At 36.9% G+C, this 18278-nt stretch overlaps 2 protein-coding genes across 34 annotated transcripts in view; both read left to right on the forward strand.

Moving 5' to 3' along the window:
* The window catches only part of LOC108970805, a 28037-nt gene extending 22174 nt beyond the window's left edge, over positions 1-5863 (forward strand). For 7 of the 18 annotated variants that reach the window (XM_018936415.1, XM_018936416.1, XM_018936427.1 and 4 more), the window contains 7 exons: positions 84-110; positions 460-744; positions 1040-1409; positions 2673-2826; positions 2906-3013; positions 3103-3258; positions 5070-5863. In XM_018936415.1, the coding sequence (XP_018791960.1) occupies positions 84-110; positions 460-744; positions 1040-1409; positions 2673-2826; positions 2906-3013; positions 3103-3258; positions 5070-5118 (1149 nt within the window). In that variant the 3' untranslated portion in view covers positions 5119-5863. Of the gene's footprint in view, positions 1-83; positions 111-459; positions 745-1039; positions 1410-2672; positions 2827-2905; positions 3014-3102; positions 3263-3485; positions 3595-4158; positions 4473-5069 lie in introns of those variants that run through there. The other 11 variants (XM_018936419.1, XM_018936432.1, XM_018936421.1 and 8 more) reach the window with 9 other exon arrangements.
* Positions 5864-6300: 437 nt separating this feature from the next.
* LOC108970794 (mitogen-activated protein kinase kinase kinase kinase 5) overlaps positions 6301-18278 on the forward strand; it is a 78247-nt gene continuing 66269 nt past the window's right edge. For 7 of the 16 annotated variants that reach the window (XR_001993506.1, XM_018936371.1, XM_018936385.1 and 4 more), the window contains exons 1-2: positions 6301-6507; positions 7599-7988. Coding sequence is in view for 15 of the 16 variants with exons in the window: in XM_018936371.1 (XP_018791916.1) it covers positions 7866-7988 (123 nt within the window). In the remaining variant the exon portion in view is untranslated. Of the gene's footprint in view, positions 6519-6721; positions 6757-7598; positions 7989-18278 lie in introns of all 16 variants that reach the window. The other 9 variants (XM_018936372.1, XM_018936374.1, XM_018936373.1 and 6 more) reach the window with 9 other exon arrangements.

Here is an 18278-nt window from a genome sequence, read left to right on the forward strand (position 1 = left end):
CACATTACGAAACGCTTTTGAAAAAATCAAATTATTTCCTGATTCGTTCATATTGCACCATMACGCAACGTCAAAACAAATAGAACCAAAACAATTCAAAYGCATTTAAGGTAAATTTGTATTTAAGTTTCTCAGCATCTGCATACCGATTCACGTTTTGTTCATTAAACCTGTTTCATTWATTTTTAACATTATTTATACAACTTTTTTACATAAAAAAACTAAAATTTCTTTTTGAGTTGCACTCATTTTGTGCATAAGTTATTTATTTAGKTTTTGAAATAGTTGAGTACATAACCTTAAAAAGTAGATAAGGAACTTATGTTTACGTATTTTTTCTTCGTTTTGGCTCGCTTTCTTCAATTGCTTGTAACTCTAATGATTCAATGCGCTTTCTAACTAAAATTAACCTGCGAAATCACTTCCAACCGAAATTTCGTCTGCAACGAAAATATGTAGGTTGAAGTGAACAAGGACGGCAGAATCGAAGTTAARGAGTCGCCACAAGAAGAAGTCGACGGTGCTGTGACACAAATTTTAGAATCCCCATTAAACGACAATACGAGCGAATCGTTGCCTACAGCCAATACGACAGCGGATATCGAGCAAATACAACAGGAAATTTCGGTGGCGACGGACATAACCGCCAGCCCCACAGACTCATGTCCACCAAACGATGTGTCGCTAGATGAATCGGGTGTGGCATCAGGTAACAGCAGCGCTTTGGCTGCATCCAGCGCCGAGGTGAGTATGCCAAAATTGTTCTCTTATTCGAAAGCACGCTGCGAATGTTGCAATTTTGCTGAAATACTTTAATATTTTGTTTGAATGATTTTCAATTAAAACTGAATGCACTAAAAATAAACAGCTTTKTGTTTTTTAAGTATGTCAGACTTAGCACTCAGCGATTATAACTTCAAACAAAATAAGCTTAAGTCAAAAGTCTTCAGCATACTTTAAAATACACAAAGCTCAAAGCTCATATAACTGATGTTTTTGTCKTTGTAAATTAATTAAAGTCTTTCATTTCATTGCACAGTTTGGTCAACCGAATGCCGCTTCCTCACCACAGGCCCACAATGGCTACTCACCATACAATGGCAACTCGACTACAAACGGTTCACAGAATTATGGCTACCAAAGCAATAGTTTGCYCCGCAACGGTGCTGCGACCAGCACASCATTAAGCAGCGCTGAGCTGGACGAGAGAGGACGGAGTAAGAAACGAAATTTCTTTGGAACATTAAAAAAACGTTTAAGTCGATCCAAAACACGCACCCATTCGGCTGATCGTGGCGCTTTGACGCCGTCCCACAATAATAACGGTACCACCCCAACAGGAACACTTAACGGTGATTCACGTTCATTATCTGTCGATCGTGCTGTATTGTCTAAGAGCAATTCACTTGGTAATTACCATTCACCCACCTCTCCAACCAACCACTTGGTACTTGATCTAACACTTGTGTGGACGTAATTTTCACTCGCTCTCTTTCATAATATGCTTCTTAACTCTTTATGTGTGGAAAAATTGTCGCTAGTTTAAGCGTCGTTATTGGATTTACTATGCTATTTTACTATAAAAGCTTTCTTTACGTTTGGCAGGAGCTGTCTTATAAATAGTTGTAAATCTTTGGTAGAAATCTTTATACTGTGAAATGCTTTCTTATTTTTATTTTATTTTATAACTTACTATATTCAATTGCTTAAACCAAATTTTAAAAAAGTTTTTGAAAATGCGGATTTCGATTTAAAAAATGCGCTGCTTATTGTAAATTAAATCTAATTTCTGCGTTTTATTTCTTATTGCTGTTTTTTTTTTGTGTAATTAAATCCACATAGTTATATGTGTGTACTAAGTAGTCCATTTTATTTTGTCTATCTCTGTTTCTTTATCTCTAACCTAACACTTTCTACTGTATACGTATTTGTCTTTCTTTTCCAAACACACTCCCTAAACTAATCTACTGTACCACGAAAACTATGCCACTTCAACGCCGAAAATATGAATTATATGTATGTATGGTCCCTTAATCAATATTATATTTATGTACATGTGTAATACTAATATATTCATATCCTCATAATATACACATGCAATCATATATACACACACGTGCATATCAATTTCGTACTAACAAAACACTTTAACTCATTATTTCCTTCCGCCTCCTTTAATTTGGGTTCGCGTCAAAATTTTTAACATTTAATTTACCGCTTGATTTGATTAATTTTAAAATACTGTTAATGCATTGAATTGTGCATATTCAATCCATATATGTATTAATTTAATTTTACTCTCTTTTAATTTCATATGTTTCCATCTTATGATTTTGGGCGATTTTGTTTTAATACAAATAAAAATAAAAAAACGAAAAAAAATCAAAATGGGAAAATCTGTTCACTTTTGGATAATCGAACTCCTTCACCCACCGCTATATATTACTACCACTACTTGTGTAACTAAACCATATTTTTGCTGCAAAAAAATGGAAACACCCTGAAAATATCTTTGGTGAAATGTATTTTATCGTAAATGATGTGTAACAATTGAAACTAAACTTATAATTTCGTTTCGGTACTTCGAAACTGCACGCTTTTCTTAATTTTATTTTGGTAAAAAAAAAAAAAACGAAACTATGCAAACTACACAAAACAACGAAAATACTCAGGCTTACGCGCGGGTTCGTCACGACTTGATCACTCAAGGCAATCTTCAATTTCAGAATCGTCCGCAATCTCAGGTTTCTCGTCAGCCAGCAATAAAACGTACGTACATGAAGCATCCACGCTGGTGCTAGAGACGATCGAGAATGGCGTGAAGCGGTGAGTCAATTGTSGAGCCCGTCTGCATTTGTATATTTCTATTGAATGCTTAAGCGCTAATGCGTAYATTTTCTACTAGGCATTTCATTGTGCCGCTGGCAATCGCACAACGGCCCAGGTGGCGTCGCAAAGGCACAAAACTGCACATTTATAATGACCACACCTTTATCGCCAAACACTTGAGCGGGTAAGCAGCGACGAATTTTCGTTTGCATTTCTGCTAATTGTTCTATAAAATTGCTTGTTTTTCTAMAAATTTTCTTTTTGCCTCCACAGTGGCGGCTTGCAATGCCAAGTCTGCATGAAGTCCATCCCGCGACGACCTGGCAAGCAGGGCTACGAATGTCGGGACTGCAATTTGATCTGCCACAAACAATGCCACATACGCGCACCACAGGCGTGTCCGAATCCTACAGTGCTTTCAATGGAATTGTGAGTAACAAATTATAAATGTTGAACACATTGATAATCTGATTTTTGGCGAGCAGAATTGGTCGAGCGTTCTGAGCTGCCAAAACAGATTACGGTGATTGTGTGTGGGAAGCATAGTTTTACTAATTTTAATTTTCTTAATTTTCTCTCTTCTCTCCACACCCTGTATGGAAAACTTTTTTAATTTTGTTGTACTTCCAAATAAAATACGTCAAACACAAACACAGGACCTCATTTCCGGTACTCACAGAACAAGATATACTATAGTAAACTTTATATTTCAATTTCTACCGCTCATAAGTGTTATTGTCATAAAAATTTAGAATTTTTCATTAAAATATACTTCGATAGAAATGTTTTTAATTTATGCGAAATACTTGAGCAAATTTTTCTTTCAAAATTCACAATTTATAAAAATCTCACATTTTGTAAAATTATGTGCATATACAACAAAGACAAATATCAAAGCTAGGGAAGTTGAAATTTGAGCTTTTTACGGCTTTTACGAAATTGTTTCTAAACTTTCAAACCGCAACGCTATCGCACTGAAAACCAATTAACTTTTATGCTTCAACTGCTTTTTTAAATCATGTTATTTTGAAAATGTTTATAGAAAGTCATTATTCACTTCGCTTAGACGAAAATCGAAAAAAATCAATAGGTATGTAAGTTAAAATTTTGCTTTCAACCGAAAATATTTTGCCATTTACATATTTATTGTCACACTGATTCTACTTTGTAAATTGCATCACTCACAAAAGGTCAAGATGTAAATGGTTCTCATATATTTATTATATTTATGGTATATAACAACTGCTATACATACGCTTGTTATCTAACTATTTGTACAGCCCAAAATTATGACAAACCGCACTTAACCCATGCACTCTATTAACACAGGACGATGACTTCTAATGAAACAGCGCTAAAAACGCCAGCAATTCCACGCTTAACTAACCATTGTATAAACAGTAACAAGTTTAAAAACAATTTTGTAATCATTCACTGTCGTCAGCTTTACACACGAGCTTTTCGTGCAAGCTCAAGTTGCAACTTACTATACACACGTACATATATATTTCATGAGTTTTGAACTCAAAAACCGTAAATATTTTCCGCCGAAGCCATAATATTTAAAAATCAAGCTGTATTTAATACTCAGAAGTCCATAAAAGTCAATAAGGTACTGCATAATTCGGCACCTTGTTTCATAGGTAAGCCAATTGCATGTGTTCAGCGAGTTCGACTCGTATTTTTGAAATATTCTACTTAAAATGTTGAGTTATTTGACAAATAATGCTGAAAATGTACGCTTAAATATTTGGATGGTTTTGCTCTGAAGCTGATACCAATCTTTGGATGCTGCCTGGAATTTTRTTTTGCTTGTTTTTCAAGTGCTAACCAATCGAAGCTGTGATAATGGTCCAGCTTTAAAGCATGGTTTGTGCCTTAACTGTACCGCTTGCTACTAAAACGCTTGGTAAATTTGAAATTAATAACTAAATTTCAATTCGAAATTGGGATGTAAATCTCAAACAAAAAATTTTTAAGTATACTTATGAAAACTTTTCTGTGAGTTCATGTCCCTGTGTTCTTTTATATGTTGGACCGGAAACGGATTCTAATGCGTTCTGTTCTTTCAAACCATTTAACACTTTCATTCGAATATGCAAATTTTTAAGTATTAAATATCTGAACGTTTTTAGCTGCTGCTGCATCAATTATATTCTGTTTCCTGCTATAAAACGCGTTAAACATAAATATTTTTGTAGATAATATACTAATTTGTGCTTTTCTGACTATTAATACAGATCGAAACTTAATTCTGCCGCTGCGGATCGCAGTATAAGGAAATTATGAAAGCGAACATAATGCACAAACATCCACAACCATCTATGATCCGTCACAATAGCCTCGACGCAGCACAACGTAACAGCTTCGCAGAAAGAAAGAAAAACATTCGAAGTTATACACAAAGGTTCTGAGGAACAGGTCGAGCGGTTACAAACATTTAACTTTTTATTTTGCTGTTATTTAATGAAATACTTCTAGCTGTTTTAAAGAAATTTTCAAATACTCGCACACGACTACATAATTGATCATTGCAAAAAATTTAGACGCTAAAATCTCAATTACGTCGAAAATTGAATGCTAACTATTTTTTGTCATATTTTTTACTTGTATATTTTTTCATGGTAAGATTTTTTTTTTAAGTTATAGTCATTATGTTATTGCAATTGCAATATATTAACTAGGTCTCTATCAAAAGTTACAGTTTTTAACAAATATTAATAAATSCCCCTATATTTTTTAAATTTTGTAAACCACAAAAATTGGAAATTTGTAAAGTTCATAATTTTAATTATTGTTTAATTTAAACGTGCAATATTCACTATCTAGTTTAAGCAAATAATTTCTTTAGAACTTCTTTTGTAATTTTAAAGTTTTTAACTCTGTAATTAAAAAAAACTTAAATCACGAAAGCTGTACACATTAAAAATTAAACGATCACAGTACGAAAACACAAATAAATGTTCAAATAACGTAATTATTAAAGCGAATATGTATCAGGAAAAAATAAAAACTGGTGAATTTTTAAGCGAAACTACAAAACAACGTCTTTTGTTTATTAACAATAATATATAAGCTTTTTGGAAAAGTCAGGTGGTCTTCTTCAATTGAGTCTCTGTTTTAAGCAGTAATTGTTAATATTTTATAACACCCTGTACTAGTAATGTAAAAAAACGAAACTTGACCGGTAGATGCCGCAGTCATTCCTTCCAAAATTTCTATATGTGGAGTTCCAGAAAATTRCAAGTAATACATTGAATATTTTCAACATTTACAAGTATTTGAAAGGGATAGTATTTACACTTTATTATATTTTCATTTCAAAATTACAAAAATATATAATTTCCATTTCGAAATTGATCACTGATTGGTGAAAAATGACTTTTCCATGCAAGYCTAAATAAATATGCAGTTAGAAACCCAATTTGCTGTCAAATACGAGACACTGACAGCGCAGCACTAAAACGTTGACAGCGAAGGCAAGATAGCAGCAGAGCGATATCCATCGTCTCATTTGTTAATAATTCGTTTCGCTGTTTTCGTGGTCGTCAACTATGCTGCGTCGCGTATCGAGTGGAAAATGTTCAATTTCCAATTAATTTATAAACAACAAGTAAAAAATTAGTAATGCAGAAAAATCATTTTACTAGTGTGTTAGTGAAAAAGTGTTGTACAAATGTAAAGAAAGTGTAAAATGCATTGGAGATAAAATACAAAAAATTAACACGACTGTGTGGCAGCAGCAGMAGCAGCAGTGGTGCCTGCGACATCGCCCTGTTTTTTCAACCATCTTCTCCGCTATTGTCTGCCTATTCAGACAGCGGCTGCTGCCTCAAAGTCTTGCAATTTCGTAGTTCTGCCAGTATTATAATTTCCATGTTTTCTTGTGTAGKTTTCTGTGCGAAGTGGATTTCCAATAATAAAATTGTAAAATTTTCTGTTTAAAATTTATATTGTTTTTTAAGCTTATAACAAATTTAAAAAAAAAAAAAATGTTTATACTCCCAAAGTGTGGGATGTTCGGAATACAAATAGTGTTTCTTACATTCGCCAAAACGTTTTTAAAGCCTAAATGTGTAAAATTATTGAAGTTGTATCCATGTGTAGTGTATGGATTCCGTCCTTCACTTTCTTTGTTTCTCTGCCTCAAACTCGCACCATTGCTACTGCGTTAACTCCTAATAAAGCGGAACTTCGTGTGGTTAGTGGTGCGCGAAGCTAAACGTGGAAATCCAACTCTGCGAAGTTGTCAAAGTTGTATTGTTATTTCATTATTTGACACGTATTACGTATGCAATACTATTTTACATTTTACACTTCTTCTGAGGATTTAGTGCGTCCAAATAATTCTCAATGTGTGAAATATTTTCACTCAGGAGCAATTACGCAAGCTCTTCCAAATGATAGGAGCGTCGGATATGTGATACATTAGCAGAAGTGTAGTGTAATTTGCAAAAAAAAAAAAACATCATATTCACAAAGTTATTTGCACAGTAGATCAAGTTGTACCAAACCAATACTAAAGGCTGATTGAGTGTTATTTTGTGATGTGCAAATATTTGTGGTGATCTGCGACGAGTAACGAGCAGGTGGTGGCTATACAAGTAGCAGCCGCTACACATAAGTTGCTCGTTTCCTGATTAAAGAATCGTATTCAAGTGTTGAAGTGGCGCTTACTTGCTATTTTGGTTTATTAGGGAATATTGTTTTTGCTATAGAATATTTCAGACAGTAACTATAACTTTTTTTTGAAATTCATTTACTCACAGTGCTAAACTATCACTAACCGCATAATTGTGCAAACTTCAAATGACAATATTTGTAATGGTTTAGTGAAATACCTTTAATTGACCTAAAAAATCATAAAGTACAATAAAATAAATTAAAGTTATTTAATAATACGTCTAGTTCAACTTAATGATATTACAAACTAAAACCTACCAAATAAAAATAAATAAATTGTACTAAGTGGTCAGACAGCTCCTCGGCTTTGGAGCTTTTAAGACACCTACGTGATTATACTCAAAAGCAACAATATGGCACATGCCCACCATAATGCTGCTAATCTGCTTAGTTCAGATATATCACGACGTAATCCACAGGACGAATACGAACTCATACAAAAGATCGGTTCTGGCACATACGGTGATGTTTATAAGGTAATTATCATTGGTTATATATTTGTTTATTGTATGTTAGTCATGACATTCAAATTGAGCTTTAGCAATAAACGATATTTCAACAGCCATAATACGAAACATATGAACGCACTCAGTACACTCACACAGACAAGGAAAAATTTATAACCCTCAGGTTGAAGTGCTCTTACTTTAACTATCGATCAGCAATAAAATTTTAAATTATAATTTCAGTAATTTAAAGAAATGAGAAGAGAGCGAAAAAAGAAAGTCCAAATAAGAAATGGTCTTTGTAGAAAAGTAATGTTTTGGAGTATGAAATAGATGCGGAAAGGGTGCTGTAATTGCTATAAAAAACATTGCGAGGGCTTTCATTTCTTCATTTAGTTATCAGACTGTGTGACTAAAATCGGTATAGCACATTTAAACTCCGCATCCATATCATGTTACAAAAATTGCAGATTTAAACCATAATTTGATTCCATGTTGTCGCTTTTATTTCCCTATTCTATACAATTCAAATTCACACATTCAACTTATACTTTATGAATTGTTGGTTTGTTGTTTTCCCATTTTTTTTTTTTGTTCTGGTTTATTGCTGCCGCCTGAAATCCGGTTGATTCCCTTGACAAGACCACCGTCACACCAAAAGAAACTAAAGTGCAAGCATGCAATTAACTATAATACCCGTAAGCAGAGCGTCCTTTTCCCACTCAGTCATGCCTGACAAAGGTCGGACTGGTYGCGCCTTAGCATCTCGCTCTTGCTGACCGCTCATCGGCTGCGGCTGGTGTTGCGATGGCTGCCTCAAGCGGGACGGTGTCCTCGTTAGCACTTTAGCCGGCTTATATAACACTTCCATCCGGCTATGTTTGCTTGTACGGCTAACTGTTGCCCAGATCCCCCTTTTTGCACCACAGTCACAGCTGGTGTCTGCATTTGACTGCTCCGACTTCATTTGGTAATGACAGTATTGGTTAGCGAACTCTTTTCTTGTTTCTGGTTCTCCAAAAAGTAGGCGGCATTGCCCAGAGAGACCGTAAAAAGTTATACATATATCCGTAAACTAGCCACTAGAAAGCTAAAAGAGTCTGAAAAAGTTATAATAAATAACTGTAAACTAAAGATTTGGTAGATTTAAGTTTGGAAGCATAAAATCTTAACTTTTTATTCTCCCTTCACTTTTCACTTTTCAATTCTATTCGGCTATGAAAGGTTGAGCAATTATCGTCATCATTCGTAATGCCTTCGGACACGCAATTACTTTTTTATCCCCTTCAATTCTCTGGGTCACTTTTGTTTGGCTTGCTTTGCTTTGCTTTGCCTAGCTTCGTTTCTGCATGCTTTCCGCTTTGCTTCTTGTTTGACTCTTGTTATCTGTTTATTCTCTCATTTAAACATCTTTCTGCCTCTTCCATATGCATAGCCCACTAGGAGACATCTGTATTTCTGCATTAGTTTGCTTCCTTTACGATACAGAAGTTATTTAGGGGATTCATATATTCTAATAAAGTTATAAGTTATAACGATCCGAAAACATAGCGTTGAGAATTGTTATGGCGTTAATTAATTTTTGTATGAAATCCAACAATTGTAAAAGTTTATGATTTTATGATTTTACGATGCGTTCTAACAAGTAGCCGCAGCTGCAAACTAGGACTTTATGGTCATACCTAGACAAAAAGTTTGAAACTCGAAAGCGTAAAAGTGTTAAAGCATGACATCATAATGAGTTAAGGTGAAATTTTAACGAAATTGCGGAAGCAATAATAATAACAAATAGCGGACTTATGCTCACGAGTTGATACGAGTACATACAATGTAGAAACGTTTGCGTAGGCACACTCGGGTGTTTACTTAATATCCAGTAATAAAACAAGTGTACTATAATTACAGCAAAAAGAAAGAGAACTCTAAACGAAGTGCGAATTGAAAAATGTGCCAGAAGTGTGAAAAGAATTCTGCAGAAGAATTAACAAATTCGCAGACATAATATGCGAAACTCTGCAAGAAAACGCAAATAATGCAAAAGGGAAAAGGTGGAAACAACACAATACAATTACAATATTAGAAATACACCTGCGAGCCGCCAATTTGCAAACCATTTAATTTCCGTTTATTTATATGAGTGCAGTAGACAGGAAAATCGAAATAGCGGAACAGAGCTGAAGGAACTGGTAAATATAACGGCCCTAAGGCTGCTAACGTTTGGGCAATCGTCCTGGAGCAATAACCAGCTGAGTAGTAGATGTAAGTTGACTCACCAAATGCGTTGTGCTCTCTCCAAATACATACCCATACATTTCAGAAATGAAATTTCGCTCCCATAACTCGAAAAATTCGTCTTAGCGGAATAAAATTCCTATGATATGTTCACATTTTCTTCTTTTTTTTTATAAATTTCTTTTATCTTTAACGCTTTTCGTGTTTTTTTTTCTAATTATGTACAAGTAAATATGTTCTTTCATCGTTCATCTGTATGTCCTCTTACWAAATTGCATGTGTAGAGTTGGAGTGATGCAATGGCGAGTACTAAGAACTCGCAGCGCGCCCAAAGCGGCCGTATAAAAACCCGTCTTTGATAGGAGGGTGGCGATAGCACAGAACACTACTTATAGTATATTGTACATATGTACATATATACATATGTAGTACCATACATAGCTGAAGGTAGTGGTGTGATTATGGTGGCTGTTGCTTTATGCCTTTTTATTCGCTCATTCATTCTTTCCCTCATTCATGGCTTCCATCCGTTCATTTCTCTGCGTTCACAGCGAACTTGTCTGACGACCTTGAGCGCTTTGCTGTTTTTGCTGTTGTGTTTGTTGTCCGTGTTGGACCAGTGCATAACAGTGTTAGTATGGGACGTTGACGACGTCCATGCAGGAGCCACAGTGGCGAGCAGCCAGCCGAACCTTCACATTGGCATGGTTCGCTCGTAATGGCCATTACTCGCCTGTTTGGCAAACTATTCCGCACAAAAAGTAAATGGATGCGAAAATGGATGTTGTAGCAACACAAATGAAAGGAACTTTTCTCTAATTTAGTAAATTTTAAAGTTCATTTGAGAAAAAATGCGTAAAATCGAAAACGGTCGTGAAAGGAATGGAAAAGTTTCGCCAACGGACGGCTGACAAAGACAAATTAATGCTATTACATATGTACATATAAACAAGCGCAGCATACTGAAGCGCACATAAATAGCTGGAAGAACTACGAAATCTACAAATTGCCAAACACTGCCAATTAAAAAAAGAAGTTGTAAAGTGTTCCGAATTAACATTTTAATTGTCATGACATATGGACAACACATATACATACATACATATATCCTGAAAAATAAATAAAGAAGGGAAAATTGGATTGCTTTAGTTCTTCTAATATGCTTTCTAATCATAAGCAGTGTCACAAATATCACACACACACACACACACACACAATACATATGTATGTTCATACATGCATATGGCATATATACGTATTGGATGTGCGCGCATTATTTATACCGTTTCACCTGAAATTTGAATATCTAATTAGGGCTTGACTGGCGCAACGTACTACAAGTATAAATATTATCTTAATAAAATATGTGYTTACTTATGTGTGTATATATGTATGTATGTATGTATATAAACGTATATATGAGCGCAAATGCACGTGTGTGTGAGGTCTACACGTTTAAGCTAATATTTGGTGACATAAGGTCATGCATACATACACATACATATGTACTTCTGTAAACACGTCGATGCATCTGTGTAGGTATTTGTACACATACTTAGGCAACACTTTGGGTCCACAATGGCGTTTTTCACTTTCGGTTATTTAATTTATGCAGAGCCTCCATAGAACTATTCTCAATTCCGTCAAGTAATTTTATATTCTCACACACGTGAAGCCTTAACCTATACATGTGTGTCTGTGTGTCTATGAGTAAATACAATTGCATCAACAATAGTTATTTTTTGCAATAAAGACTCGCAAGGCTATTGGATGTGTGTGTGTGGGCGTAATTGTCGTCAGCGGGCGCATGTGCCCAGCCGACTCGCAGTTGCCTTTGTGCTTATGTATTGGCATCGCTTAAACTGGTTTCAGTGCTTCGTCTTGGAAATTTAACTTCATAAATTATCAAAAAATTGCTTAAATTAYTCTTGTCAGCCCTAACTTTTGAAAATTTGTGAAACGCTGAAATGTTTCTGAATTCCAGATTAAGTTTGATTAACCCAAAAGTAAATTGATAAAATTGCTGCAGCATTTTGATTTCTGCATTAATGTTTAAATTAAAAATAAGCCTGCTGAGAATTTTGGCTGATACTAGAGTCCGCAAATAAGTATCTATGTCATTTTTACTTACCATAGCACCCAAGCAATAACAATCGTCGAACAGTCTTTGACCAACTAAAAATCGTGTCTATTYCGGTATCGGAGAACCACCTRTTGTGGGAATTGACACCTGGTAACTGGTGAATTGGTTAGGTCACTATCAAATGTCATGTTGTTATACCGGTAGAAAACCTTCCTAAGGTAATTTGTAGGAATACTGCCGGTTTTCAGTTCTTGTTTGAATAAAAATCCGGATCCGTTCCGGTTAGGTTCGTCCGTCTGTCTGTCTGTATAGCTCTCAGTTTTTGAGATATCGATTTGAAATTTTAAAATCATCCTTTGCTCGCCAAATAGCTAATCATTTGTCAAACGGTCGATATAGAACTGCTATAGCATATTTTTTACGAAATTTCGCGTATTTTATTGTCCAAGGCAACAGCGCAATATCCGAAAAATTTTTTTAGATTGAGTCACTATAGCATATATAGCTGCCACACAAACTGAGAAATCAAAGTTCATGTAAGGAATCTTTTGTATTTGTGAAGAGTGTTAAGGCTTCGGCAATCGAATTTTGAAATTTTAAAGATTTGTTAATCAGTAAAAGAGTTCTACACGCTTCAGAAGTAACAGAAGGAACGATTAGAAAGCCTACCTTATGTTTAAGTATTCGACAAAGTGTGATAAAAGCGGCTTTCTGTTGACGCCGTCGACGCTTCGGGCGATGTGGTAAGTGGAACTGCAGCGCGGTGGYGTTTTTATTGTTTTTTGATTTCTTAAAAAAGAAATACGAAGGAATTAAAAGCAGCGATACGAAAAAGCAAAAGAGCACTTGACTTTCGTACGCTTATTTGTTGTTGGTTGGTGGTTTGGGAGGTCTCGCTTTTGATTTGTTTTCTGGTCTGTTTCTGTTGGCCGTCGAGCAAAAGGCTTGGGRACGTATGTGTGTAATAAATTTTTAGACCGCTCTTGTTTTCTTCGCATTTTCCTCGTTTCCCACAAAAACCACAACTGTGCAACACTTTACTTTAGCATGACTTTTGTAATTTTTCACTATTATATTTGCTATTACGTACTGCTATTAGGGTGCATCTGTTGAGGCGGCAATTATTTATAACTGTAAAGTTTGTTGAACCGCCCGCCAAACGAGCGCCCACTCAGGCGGCTTCAGTTTTGCTGCTCTCAAAGTGTTTGCCGCTCTTTGTTTATACAAATAGTTTACAACGGCGCAGGCATACATAATGCATACTGTGCGTTGCCCCTTTTGGCTTCGAAATTTGCTTATATGAATCACCGCTGATCGATTTCCACGCGTTTGCGCGCCGCGAAGAGCAATATCTGCAAACATTTTCTAATAAATTAGTATCTTTCCTCACACTTATTTCATTGAGTTTCCATTTAATTTTTCGGCGTTTTCGGGCTGTTGGCAAATGCCTTTGGTTTATACAATTTTTCAGTTGCGGAAACTTATACAATTTCCTTCCTCGTTCCAGCAACATGCAAGCCGCTCGCAACACTTCCTTTCCTTTTAATAAATATTTCAATGAAATCGGGGAAAACACCAACAGCAACAATAGCATTGAGTGCGAACGGTGGCATTTGAAAACACAAAGGGTAAATAAAAAACCGCCCAACAGTTTCTGTTTTTCGAAGAAAAACTACACCTACAGGTGGATAAATAGAAATCAGTGCACTAAACATACACTTAAAACAATGGAAACCCAAAAAAAACTGGGTTCAAAAAAAATAAAAAATTGGCAAACAACAGTAGCAACAACAAACCGTTGGCTCACATTTTGTATTYCATTATCGCCTTCACAATTGCTGCTGTCACGTCATTTCATGCAGTTTTCGTTGCCTCTCGTTCCACAACATGCTCGCTATCGCGCTTTCGCAGCGTCGACCTACGCGCTCCTTCCACAGCTGAGGCAAGCAAATAAAAGTGAAAATGTCAACTTCTTCCATGTTGCGGCAACGTAYAACGGCAACCACCAGCAGTCCTTGCGGGAGCGGCTGGCTRTTACTGTTACTGCGCGCACCACAGACGGGTGGATAAATTTCGCCGCGCATAACGAATTCTTCAATTATGCAATTTTCTATTTGCCGTTGACGCCTTTTTCGGTGTCGCTTTCGGTTGCTGCTTCAGTTTCAATTTCGTCTTCGCTGTGGTCCGCGGCATGCCACCGCCTGCGCGCTGCTGGCCTGCAGCCACTACGCCGGAATGACCGAATTCCACGCTGCGAYTGTAGCATTCGAATAAAATATGTTTTCCTAAAAGTTTTACGCTGCYGAAATGCCGCAAGCTTTTATGCAAAATGCGGGCTAAACGGTGGAGCACAAATTTSCGGCAATTCCAATTGACACATTCATTAATTTCTCAAGTTTAAATGTAGATTTTTCAAAAACAAGAGAAAAATAAAACTGATTCCTTCTTTGGTGCAGCTGAAGMAGTGTAAACTTTACTTCAAGCTCCAATCTTTTGACTTTTATTGSGTCAAGATTTAAGTGTCTATAAGAAGGTATAGCTTTAATTTATCTGCCATGGGCATTGTGACATCTATACATTYCGGTGATATCTTGAGGCGATAGTCGTCTGCGATAGTCGTTTGCGTTCGTTGCTCCTGTGGATCTTGAGATTCCTTCCAGTATTTCTTCAAGCTAACAGAGTTTGTATACCAGTGCGATCAAGCCTAACTGCTTCTGAAAACCTCCGTGATTCTCTGTCCGTTGAGTGCGAAAATAGAGTACGTTGCTGAAACAGGCAATGGGAAAGTTCAGACTGTGCGCATTTGCCAGTTAGCCGCAGGCAGTTACTTGACATCCGCCCGACCGGCTGCCCTTGCTGTGTCCGCTGCCAGAAACGGAAATTACATAAGTTTTTGTGTAGTGACTTTGGCGTTCGAGCCGCAAAGAAAGGCAAACTTTTGTTGCCGAAAGTTTRTGTGTGTGAATGTAGKCATRACTGTGCATCTGCACTGGTGTATGTGGTTCCATTCATGGAAGCTACGCAAAGTTATCTAATAATTATCTAGCTACCAYACACACACATAAGCGTGCTTTCACTTACTCCCAYGTCTATGCAGAGGCAAGTGTTTTGGGCATGGTGAGAGGGTTGATTTTTTGAACGCTTTAAGTAGGCACTGGGCTTCCGCATTTTGAGGGGGCGCGCCATAAAGAATGAAATAATCCGCTTAGGCGCATTAGGCCTCAGTACAATCCCTCGTCCTTTTAGCGTCTACCGCATTCGATAGCGTATTTGCACTGAGCTGTGCGTCAATGTTGCTAGTTTGTTGAAATAATGTTACWGGACTGCCGGTCGCCCTGTGGAACAATTAAAGTTATTATTCCGAACTCTCGCAAATGGAACTTCCGTAATAAGAAAGTAAGTTTATAATTGAAATTTACATTTACTAGTGAAACATATTTTTTCTTACTCATTTCGTTTGGCAGCACCACTACTATTAGTTGATTAGTTCGTTTGATTTGCTTATTTGTTCGCCGSCTGCAATAACCGTTGTTCATTATTAACGGAATGGCCAAACTGATGGCGCCACTTAACTTTGGGCGACGCGCTTCGTTCTAGTGTCGAGTGGGGGCCGAGTGATCCGTTGGCGTCGAAGTGGTGATGGCGAATCCGACACAGCAACACCAAATGGCTCAAAGCATATGTACAAATGTATGTATGTGTGGGTGCTGTAGGACTGTGCGGCTGTGCGCTGCGATTTGGTCGTTCGAGTTTTCTTTGTACTGTTTCGTCAAGTTTACGAATTCGCATACGATTATTGATTCATTGAATATGTGTTGYGCTACTTACCCACTTATTGTTATTTTTGTTGTTTTCGCTCTTCACGAGCCACACACGCACATTTCTATGGATTCTCGCATGCTCGCAATCGATAGAATCATACCAATTGCAAAAAATCGCTGTCAGGTATCATAATTCGCCCTCAAGTGCAACTACTTTTTGATTTCAGTAATAGTTAATAGTGTCTTATTACATATTAGAGGTATATGGTAATATAAGGAGCAYAAATTCAAAATTTCTTTCATGAATTTTAAGTTTGGATTTTTATACCTGTTCAGGATATAAGAAGTTTTCCACGAAGTCGGATGACGAGCTGCGTCAATTTAGCCAAGCCCGTCTCTCTGCCCGCTTCTTTGTCCTTCTGTTTGTCTATTAAGTCAACTAGTCCTTTAGTTTTTGATATATCGATATGAAATTCCTTGTTCCCACAAACCCAATTCTTTCACTGAACGATCAGAATTATATTCTTGTGTCGAMACCGTCTTYACAGGGTTTGCCCGGAAAGTAATAAGACTGATTTTCTTCTGCCGCGACTGTACTTCGGAGCGTGCACGCACCAACTGGATTTGGTAGAGGGCGTTCCTAGCTAACAAGTGAGCGGCTGGAAAGTTGTCGCGACGTGTTTCTGTGAGTGGTGTAAGYTGAAAATGCAGCGTTAGAGCAGAGATATGCGATAAAATTCTGTGTGAAACTCGGTAAATCTGAGACAGAGACGTTTGATATGATCAAGTAGGCTTACCCAGATGTTGCTTTACCTTTACCTAACCAAGGCGGCCATCCCAACGCTTTCTAAGTCGCCGTACAGCCCAGATGTTCCCCCGCATGCATCTCGGCTCTCAAGATTATTCCGGAGAATGGCACGATTACGATTCTTTTTTCGCCTCGATTTGAGGATATAATCTGAAAGAGGATGATCACTGGACTAAAAAATATATACACATATACCCTTCTCAGACTAATAGTTTACGAGATACTTGTATTTAAATTTCAAAAATTTGTAACAACAATGCTCGTTATTTCACTATGTTTAATCACTTTTTACACATTTTTCAATTAAAATTAATCCTGAAGACCCTCTCTATCCATCTGTACCATCAAATCGCGGCGCCAAAAGAATGTCTTCCGAGACGCCTTCAATGCTTGGAAATCGCTTTCGCAGCGCKGCGTCGACGTAGAAGCAGACTCTTTTTAAATAATTGTGAGAAAAATTTTCAATATATTTTTTTTATCGACTCAGTCCTATTATTTTCCGGACAAACCCTGTACAAACAAATCGAACAAAATCAAGTTCTTGTATGGCCAAATTTAAAAACTGAAATGAATTCGGGTTAATATGTTTGGTGTAATATTAATTTTAATTTTTCTCTAACAAATTCAATTATGTACTTTGTTTTTAATTGCTGAGTTTTCAGCAACAGCAGCGCTGGCGAATGCAACCGCCCTTACAACAGTAACTACGGAGCAACTCCGCTCCTCTTTCACTATTAGTAAAGCTATCAGCGCAACTAAGTTGCTCAACTATTGCACCCCCGTCTGCAAATAGTTGAATTGGTGGCAACAATGTTTTTAATTGACGTAACTGCGTTGCATATAGTGCAATTTTTGATTTATTTACGGAGCGAAGCCTGCTCGACGCTTTATATCCCATTTTTACTAGCCCTGAAAGAATTTAAAACAATTTTGCCCCCGACGAGCATGAACCAGGATGGAGCAGCATGCTTGCCATTGCATAATGTGCTTCCCCAAACTTGCTCACACACAAACGTACACATATGTGTGTGAGTGTTTGTGCGGGCGATAGTAGTAATGAAAACTTTTGCTCCTCGTTAGCATAAACATGTAATATGCATGTGTTGGTGTGCTTGAAAAAAGCAGTGAAAAATAAAATTATGCTCATATCACATATGCATGTATGTATGTACATATGTATATGTGTGTGGGTAGAGTGTGAGCGGTGGCGCTGCTGGCACGCGGTAACTGATGCCCTGCGTGGAAATCCAACATAATGGAATTAAATTGTTCCCATTCAGCGTTGTTGTATGAAACTTTTCTCCTATGCAGCGCTAAATTTCAATTGTTTTATGGCTGTGTGTTGGTGGCTGTTGTGTTGCTGCCAATTTGTAGATCCATAAAATGTTTTTGGTGTTTATCGGTTTGCTGTTGTGTGGCAAGAGTCCTTGAGGCAA

Source organism: Bactrocera latifrons, unplaced genomic scaffold (genome assembly GCF_001853355.1).
Source record: "Bactrocera latifrons isolate USDA-ARS-PBARC rearing strain unplaced genomic scaffold, ASM185335v1 scaffold_31, whole genome shotgun sequence".
Classification (NCBI taxonomy): Eukaryota; Metazoa; Arthropoda; class Insecta; order Diptera; family Tephritidae; genus Bactrocera; species Bactrocera latifrons.